At 51.7% G+C, this 9,210-nt stretch overlaps 1 protein-coding gene across 2 annotated transcripts; it reads left to right on the top strand.

The window, feature by feature from the left end:
* Nucleotides 1-686: 686 nt before the first annotated feature.
* Nucleotides 687-7,130, top strand: MYCN (MYCN proto-oncogene, bHLH transcription factor). 2 transcript variants are annotated; one of them, XM_045369750.3, is made up of 3 exons: nt 687-879; nt 2,081-2,987; nt 5,607-7,130. In XM_045369750.3, exons 1-3 carry the CDS (start codon nt 724-726, stop codon nt 6,209-6,211), a joined length of 1,668 nt encoding a protein of 555 aa, XP_045225685.1. In that variant the 5' UTR covers nt 687-723; the 3' UTR covers nt 6,212-7,130. The 2 variants fall into 2 exon arrangements, with proteins under 2 accessions (XP_045225685.1, XP_045225686.1); XM_045369751.3 differs by having other exon boundaries at nt 687-1,188.
* Nucleotides 7,131-9,210: the final 2,080 nt, after the last annotated feature.

The following is a 9,210-nucleotide window of genomic DNA, read 5'->3' as shown; positions in this document are numbered from 1 at the left end:
CGCCTTCGGCCGAAGAAACCACCGCGGCGCCACCCTCGTAGCTCGCACTTATTTATTTATTTTCAAACAAGGGGGGCGCCCCTCTCCTTTCAATTCGAAACTAGAAACATCCAGAGGTCTTGTTCCTAAGGGGGCGCGTCCTCTCCCTGCTATTTTGCACCTTCGGACTAGCCTTCTTTCGGAATTACACAGGAGCAACCTCTCTGCAAGGCCTTGCTCAACGTTGGCCTCGCGCTCAGCTGCACAACACGCCGTCAAAGCGGGGGCTGGGTTAGAAGCATCGGTCTCCCCTCTCCAACACACACCCCCGGAGCCCTCCGTAATTTTTTTTTTCTTTTAATGACAAGCAATTGCCAGGCCCGCAGGGTGGGTGCTGCATTGCACCGCTCGGCGCGCAGCTGGTTCTCAGAGTGCAGCCGGTGCAAGCCCGGGGGTCCAAAAGGGGGGGAGGAGCACACCCCGGGCTTCCCAGCTTTGCAGCCTTCTCTCTGCAAAGAAAAGCAAGTGGCTTTTGGCGCGAAAGCCTTGGCGCCTCCCCTGATTTTTATGGAAATCAGGAGGGCGGGGTAAAGCCGCTTTCCTCTCCTTTCTCCCTCCCCCTTGTCTGCGCCACAGCCCCCTTCTCTCCCCGCCCCCCGGGTGTGTCAGATTTTTCAGTTAATAATATCCCCCGAGCTTCAAAGCGCAGGCAGTGACAGTCATCTGTCTGGACGCGCTGGGTGGATGCGGGGGGCTCCTGGGAACTGTGTTGGAGCCGAGCAAGCGCTAGCCAGGCGCAAGCGCGCACAGACTGTAGCCACCCGAGGACACCCCCGCCCCCCGGCCCACCCGGAGACACCCGCGCAGAATCGCCTCCGGATCCCCTGCAGTCGGCGGGAGGTAAGGAGCAGGGCTTCCAAACCGCCCGGCGCCCAGGGAGCGACGAGCGCCGGGGCAAGGCAAGCCCTGGACGGGATTGCGACGTGCGCACCGGGCGCCCGAATATGCCCGGGGGACTGTTTCTGCTTCAGAAACAAAACCGTCTCTGGGTTTTCCCAGAAAAGCCAGTTCCAGCCCCGAAGCCATCCTGGCTAAAGGAGACCCGCCCTAATCCTTTTGCAGCCCTTACCGGGGGGAGTAATGGCTTCTGCGAAAAGAAATTCCCCCTGCTCTAGAAGATCTGTCTGTGTTTGAGCTGTCGGAGAGCTGGTGCGTCCCCACCCTAGGCTGGGGTTCTTCTCCAAAGGGTGCCCCTGGAGGAAGAAGACGGGGGGTTAGGCAGGGCGAGGCCACCGCGGTCGTAATCTGGGTCACGGCTGCTCCAGCTCGGAGGAGAGGCGGCTTTCCCGGTGACCCTCCTCGCGCGGGCGCCCCTGCACCATTCCCGGGAACATGGGCTCAACCTCCCCCTCCCTGGAAGAGGACGCTGTTGGGGGTTTGGAAGAGCAGGGATGGGCTTAAAGAGGTTCCAGATAAGCTATTGGTAGGAGTATCCCTGCAGCGGGTGAATGCCGAGGGCGTTTGCTCAAATTTGGGGAGGGGAAGGATTTGTGGATATGGGTGTCTGTTGTTGGTCTCTGTCTAGAGAAAGGCTTTTTCATTTGCAAAGTTTCCTAAATCCCCTGCTATCATTTGCACTCCCGAGGCTGCATTTTTACAAAGGGGGTAGAAGGTACTCCAAATACCATACCCGGTAGCTGGGTCGGAGAGCCCAGGGCTTCCCCAGAGCAGCCGGCCCCTCGCCGCTGCGAGTGGGGTTGTTTGCGTGCTGGTGAGAGCTAGAATTCTGCAGCCTGGAACAGCCCCCTCCCCCAGGCAGTGCCTTGTGTGAATGAAATGGCAGTTTCCAAAGTTGCGGAGCCACGCCACCACCCCCTGCATCTGCATGCCCCCTCCCACCCCCTGTCGTAGACAGCTTGTACACAAAAGGAGGGAGGGAGGGAGGGAGCGAGAGGCACAACTTCCTCCACCTTCGCGAGCCGTGGGCAGAGTGGGGGGCTTGGAGGGAAGATTGGGGAACCGGGTTAGAGGGGGCGCCCATTGCCTTTCCCCTGGGTCTGCTCCGTTTGCCCACCCTCTCCGGTGTGTCTGTCGGTTGCAGTGTTGGAGGTCGGCGCCGGCCCCCGCCTTCCGCGCCCCCCACGGGAAGGAAGCACCCCCGGTATTAAAACGAGCGGGGCGGAAAGAAGTCTTCAGTCGCCGGCCGGGAGGCGAGCCGATGCCGAGCTGCTCCGCGTCCACCATGCCGGGCATGATCTGCAAGAACCCAGACCTCGAGTTTGACTCGCTGCAGCCCTGCTTCTACCCGGACGAAGATGACTTCTACTTCGGCGGCCCCGACTCGACCCCCCCGGGGGAGGACATCTGGAAGAAGTTTGAGCTGCTGCCCACGCCCCCGCTGTCGCCCAGCCGTGGCTTCGCGGAGCACAGCTCCGAGCCCCCGAGCTGGGTCACGGAGATGCTGCTCGAGAACGAGCTGTGGGGCAGCCCGGCCGAGGAGGACGCGTTCGGCCTGGGTGGACTGGGTGGTCTCACCCCCAACCCGGTCATTCTCCAGGACTGCATGTGGAGCGGCTTCTCCGCCCGCGAGAAGCTGGAACGCGCCGTGAGCGAGAAGCTGCAGCACGGCCGCGGGCCGCCGACCGCCGGTTCCACCGCCCAGTCCCCGGGAGCCGGCGCCGCCAGCCCTGCGGGTCGCGGGCACGGCGGGGCTGCGGGAGCCGGCCGCGCCGGGGCCGCCCTGCCCGCCGAGCTCGCCCACCCGGCTGCCGAGTGCGTGGATCCTGCGGTGGTCTTCCCCTTTCCTGTGAACAAGCGCGAGCCAGCGCCCATGCCCGCAGCCCCGGCCAGTGCCCCGGCGGTGGGCCCTGCGGTCGCCTCGGGGGCGGGTGTCTCCGCCCCAGCCGGGGCCCCGGGGGTCGCCCCTCCGCGCCCAGGCGGCCGCCAAACCAGCGGCGGCGACCACAAGGCCCTCAGTACCTCCGGAGAGGACACCCTGAGCGATTCAGGTAAAGACCGAACTCGGGTCCGGCTGCCTCCCTGGGGCACTGGACCCCGGGTCGCGTCCCCTTTGTTAGTGCTCGTATGTCTTGGCCTAGGGAGCATTTTGGAGGCAGTGCTGGGGGCAGAGAGGTCCTGTTTCCTCCAAGTCTCTCCTCGGGGTAAAGAGAAGGGGCTGAGAGAAGGCCGCTGCAAAGGGTGCTCTCCAATTCTGGCCTTTACTAAAGTTCCTTCCACCTTCTCCTGAGGAGCCCTCCTCTAGGCCGTCACGGACCCTCACCCCGTCCCCTCCCCCATCTTTTGTAGCGCAGCCCGAGGAATAAAATTGGAGAAAGTTGTGGCTAAACCGGGTGAGGGTTTAGGGGGTTGCTGGGTGCATTGCCTGGACAGAAACCTGTTAGCGCAGGGGTGAAAGGGACTCCGGCCCAGGTCAGGGGAGGGAAAGACATCCCGAAAAGATACAAGGGCTGTGCAAAGCCCTTTTTAAGGCGCAGGAACTTATAGGAGGGTTGCACAGATGGCTAGAGCCGGTTTTCTTTTTTTTTTTTTTTTCCCAAATGTCGGTACCCTTCCCCCATCCTCGGTGGGTGGTGGGCTATTTGCTCCCGGTGCGTGGCCAGCAGGCGGCGATATGCGAGTCCAGCAGGCGGGCCCGGGATCTGAAAGGCTGGGGGTGGTGGGGGCACCCTCCCTCCCTCCATTCAGCAGCTGGCTGCAAGTGCAACAGCAGTTGTGTACATTCTTAAGGGGCCTCCTCTTTCCAATGTGCAGTGAAAACTGGCTCCAGTTTTGTCTTCCAGCCTGAATTCCAGGCCTAATTTGAGATGTGAGTTGTATCTGTAACCCAGTGCCCTTGAAGGTGAGGGCAGGCACTCAGCAGCCTCTCCAGGAATGCTCGCATCCTGGGAGGACTCACTGGTTAGTTCTATTGTGTGCATTTGTCTGTGCCTTAAGCTGAAGGGAAGGATTAAAACCAGGCCTTTCCCTGGGGGTCTGGATGAACAGAACTCAACCCAAAGAGTGGCATTGCCTTGTCCTTGGAGCAGGGAGCTGGGACCACCCCCCCTTGGACTTGGAAAACCAGTGTTTTCAGAATGCAGGTGGAAACAATCCTAAATTTACTTCTGGGCTGAGGAGAGATCTTTGAGGCTCCTGGAAGGAAACTTGGTGATAAGCCTCCAGTTTGAAACGGCTCTGTCCCTTTAATGTCTGCGCCTTGACAGCTTTCGGTGAGGAAGCACTTCCGTCCAACAGCTGTCTTCTTGGCAGAAAACCAAAACATTGGCTTAAAGGGACCTACAGACTGGAACAGCCTCACATTTCGGCTTTAGAACAAATCCCACAATTGTTCAGCTTTCCGGTCCCCTTCAGATCAAGCAGAAGATGTGTTTTGATTTTCATGCTTGTATTTTAAACAATAATTTTCTAGCCCGGCGTAGTAGTCAATGAGGAGAGAGGGGAAGAATGCACACAGGATGCTACACGTTTTTGTTGTTGCTGTTGTTATTGATGGCTTTGAGGAGGGCTGCTCCCATTTGGGGGTTTATACCAACTGTGGATTATGGCTTTGTAGTTAAGACTTGATCTTTGTTAAATGCAAAACTGCTTACTTCTATAAAACTCAGGTTTGTGGATGAAAAGTTGTTTTTCTTCTTCAGTTAATTAAATTGTTCCTCTAGTTTGTTTAAGGACTTAAAATCAAACACAACCATGTGTAAATTGCTAAATGAGGCTCCTAAAATGAGAGGCCTCAACTCTTTAAGTGTGGAGCTAGAAATGTAAATAAGTCCACCGGGCAGACTGGTGATTATGATAAAAGCTACCATTTACTGAGCATCTGTCTACTAGGCGCAGCTCTATGCTAAGTCTACGTTTTGTCTGTCAAAGTGGTATCCCCATTTAATAGCTGAGGAAACAGAGGCTTAGAAAGGCTGAGTAACTTGACCAGGGTCATGCAACTGGTCTGCGGTGGAGCCAGGATTCTGTCTGACCCTGAAGGCCAAGTTCTTTATATTTATTTCTACCACCTGCTAAAGTCTTGAATGAAGACTGAAAGCACAGTTGGGGAATGGGGAAGGAAAACATACTTATATATACACACATACATGTATATGTATGTATGTATGTATGTTTTTCTTGTTTTGTTTTTTTGATACGGAGTTTTGCTCTTGCTGCCCAGGCTGGAGTGCAGTGATGCGATCTGGGCTCACTGCAACGCCCGCCCCCCGGGTTCAAGTGATTCTCCTGCCTCAGCCTCCCGAGTTAGCTGGGATTACAGGAGCATGCCACCATGCCCAGCAAAGTTTTGTATTTTTAGTAGAGGCGGGGTTTCACCATGTTAGCCAGGATGGTCTCAATCTCCTCATCTCAGGTGATCCTCCCGCCTCTGCCTCCCAAAGTGCTGGGATTACAGGTGTGAGTCACCACGTCCGTCCTACAGATATATTTATTTTAAAGAGATCTAAAACATACATAACTGTCCACATCTACATTGATGGACCTGTAAAAATAACACACTCTGTGCCAGGGTCTGCCGGAAGAGACAGATAACACATACATAATAACATGAATATATGAATTTCATTCAAATGGTTCTCACATGAGAGTAACTGACATCTTGTTCTCAGATGATGAAGATGATGAAGAGGAAGATGAAGAGGAAGAAATTGATGTGGTCACTGTGGAGAAGCGGCGTTCCTCCTCCAACACCAAGGCTGTCACCACATTCACCATCACTGTGCGTCCCAAAAACGCAGCCCTGGGTCCCGGGAGGGCTCAGTCCAGCGAGCTGATCCTCAAACGATGCCTTCCCATCCACCAGCAGCACAACTATGCCGCCCCATCTCCCTACGTGGAGAGTGAGGATGCACCCCCCCAGAAGAAGATAAAGAATGAGGTGTCCCCACGTCCGCTCAAGAGTGTCATCCCCCCAAAGGCTAAGAGCTTGAGCCCCCGAAACTCTGACTCGGAGGACAGTGAGCGTCGCAGGAACCACAACATCCTGGAGCGCCAGCGCCGCAACGACCTTCGGTCCAGCTTTCTCACCCTCAGGGACCACGTGCCGGAGCTGGTCAAGAATGAGAAGGCCGCCAAGGTGGTCATTTTGAAAAAGGCCACCGAGTATGTCCACTCCCTCCAGGCCGAGGAGCACCAGCTTTTGCTGGAAAAGGAAAAATTGCAGGCAAGACAGCAGCAGTTGCTAAAGAAAATTGAACACGCTCGGACTTGCTAGACGCTTCTCAAAACTGGACAGTCACTGCCACTTTGCACATTTTGATTTTTTTTAAACAAACATTGTGTTGACATTAAGAATGTTGGTTTACTTTCAAATCGGTCCCCTGTCGAGTTCGGCTCTGGGTGGGGAGCAGGACCACCAGTGTGGGGTTCTGCTGGGACCTTGGAGAGCCTGCCTCCCAGGACGCTGGGTGGCCCTGCAGCCTCCTCCACCTCACCTCCATGACAGCGGTAAAAGTTGGTGACGGTTGGGAGCCTCTGGGGCTGTTGAAGTCACCTTGTGTGTTCCAAGTTTCCAAACAACAGAAAGTCATTCCTTCTTTTTTAAAATGGTGCTTAAGTTCCAGCAGATGCCACGTAAGGGGTTTGCCATTTGATACCCCTGGGGAACATTTCTGTAAATACCATTGACACATCCGCCTTTTGTATACGTCCTGGGTAATGAGAGGTGGCTTTTGCGGCCAGTATTAGACTGGAAGTTCATACCTAAGTACTGTAATAATACCTCAATGTTTGAGGAGCATGTTTTGTATACAAATATATTGTTAATCTCTGTTATGTACTGTACTAATTCTTACACTGCCTGTATACTTTAGTATGACGCTGATACATAACTAAATTTGATACTTATATTTTCGTATGAAAATGAGTTGTGAAAGTTTTGAGTAGATATTACTTTATCACTTTTTGAACTAAGAAACTTTTGTAAAGAAATTTACTATATATATATGCCTTTTTCCTAGCCTGTTTCTTCCTGTTAATGTATTTGTTCATGTTTGGTGCATAGAACTGGGTAAATGCAAAGTTCTGTGTTTAATTTCTTCAAAATGTATATATTTAGTGCTGCATCTTATAGCACTTTGAAATACCTCATGTTTATGAAAATAAATAGCTTAAAATTAAATGATGCAACTCAACCTTTTCCTTCATGGCACTATACTTTGTCCCTTAAGGAGCAACCATAAATAATCCATAACTTATAGAGGGGATTTGGTTTCCATAAATAGCCCTTTTTGCACCTGTACAATCCTGGTTGCGGGGCATGAGTCATTGTCCCCACTTAAGGTGGAGGGAACTGAGTTTGGGGAAATGTCCAAGATTATGCAGATGAGAGATGTTATCAGTGACTATTCTGTGCATTGTAGCAATGGCACTTGACAGTTTGTAGAGCACTTCTGTGTATTGTGGCTCCTTAGTGGAATTAAGCTGGGACCTCAGATCAGTCCCTGTAAAAGAAAAGGAAAAGCAGTCACAGGGTTGTTTAACTCGCTTGTATTGGGCTTCGGTAGTATTGGCCCCATTGGCAGACAGTCTTCTGTCTTAACATAGAGCACAGTTTGTCTCCAAGAATTCATTGTTAAAAACCTTTACTAGGATCTGTGGAGGTTCTAGGCTAAGCGTGGTAAGCAGAGTAAAAAGATGGAAATGGGTTCCTCCCTTCAATGAACTCAACCTGATTCACCAACGTGTAATTCATGAAGTGACAGTTACGTAGTCCAGAGCAAGTACCAGGTGCAGGAGAAACCCTGGGGTCACAATGGAGACCCCATATGGGTGGCGTAGCTCTCTACTAGCCATTCCTATCACACAGCAGTGTCTTGGCTACTCCGGCTTCCCTGTGGAGATGGGATCAATCTTGCAGGCTCCAGAAGACTGAGCCAAGACTTATTTGTTAGGGAGGTTTCAGATAGTTTACCTGTCGGGACGTAAGACCCTTGCTTGTAAGCAGCTTCTCAGAACTAAAAGTGTACAAATAACCCATTTCTCTTTTGAGAGTCAGGTTGTACTCAGTTATTTCTCTAGGGTTTTCTTTATCTCAGATTTTTAACTGTGAGCTGGAAAAAAAAAAAAAAAAAAAGGCCTTTTGCTTCACTGAGAAGAACGCAGGTCCAGAGATGAGACAGCTTTGCTTGCCTGGCCACACAGTTTGTCGGGGCAGAAATGGGAGACACCAAGCCATGTGTCCTTGTCTGCTTTGGTCATTTTATTTCATTATTATTTTTTTCTTTTGAGATGGAGTCTCACTCTGGTGCCCAGGCTGGAGTGCAGTGGCGCAATCTTGGCTCACCGCAACCTCCGCCTCCTGGGTTCAGGCGATTCTCCTGCCTTAGCCTCCTGAGTGGCTAGGACGACAGGTGCATGCCACCACACCTGGTTAATTTTTTGTATTTTTAGTAGAGACAAAGTTTCACCATGTTAGCCAGGATGGTCTCCATCTCCTGACCTTGTGATACACCTACCTCGGCCTCCCAAAGTGCTGGAATTGCAGGCATGAACCACTGTGCCCAGCCACTTTGATCATTTTATAAAGGCAAGTAGGAGTTCAGAACTCAAGTTTGAGATATGAGGTAGGTAAGACTACCATGTACATCTTTCTGATGGTCTTGCCATGTAGAAAATAAGATAAAATGCCCTTTAATTCTCCTAGTCCCCATCCCCAGACTAGAAATAATGCACCCTTTCTTTTTGAATTGTCATTCAAAAAACTTCTGTTTGTTTGCATTTTACAGGCCCCAAATCACTCACAGCCTCTGCCCCTCTGTGTATGCAAGAGGCAAAAGAAAGTTAAGCAACCTCACGTTAATTGTGCCCCTAAGATTCTTGAAACCCAGCCCAGTCATCCCAATTTCTCTATTTGTGATTCCTATAAGGAGCCTACCTGAGTGTGTCCAGTGAAATGGAATGCTTAACTGTGAAGAAAGAAAACTGTTCATATGAATGAGGCCACTAAACTACAATTCCTCCTATGCTCTCTTTTTGCTCTGGCTACTGGGAAGCTCAGAGCCAAATTCCACCCCCTGTAACATCTCCAGTGGTCATTCTCTTCTAAATGTTTACGGTTTCTTGTTTTGCATTGTTAGGTTAGTCATCTTTTTAATGTATATAATGTAGTATATAACATGAAATGTTTTTGCATTAGGTGGACCACAAATATGCACCTAAAGTATTAAAACTAAAGTGAAAAAATCCCATATTTGCCTTTTCTGACCTAGCTGA

The sequence above is a fragment of the Macaca fascicularis genome, chromosome 13, assembly GCF_037993035.2.
Source record: "Macaca fascicularis isolate 582-1 chromosome 13, T2T-MFA8v1.1".
Taxonomy (NCBI): domain Eukaryota; kingdom Metazoa; phylum Chordata; class Mammalia; order Primates; family Cercopithecidae; genus Macaca; species Macaca fascicularis.
This window is presented reverse-complemented; position numbering and strand designations above follow the sequence as displayed.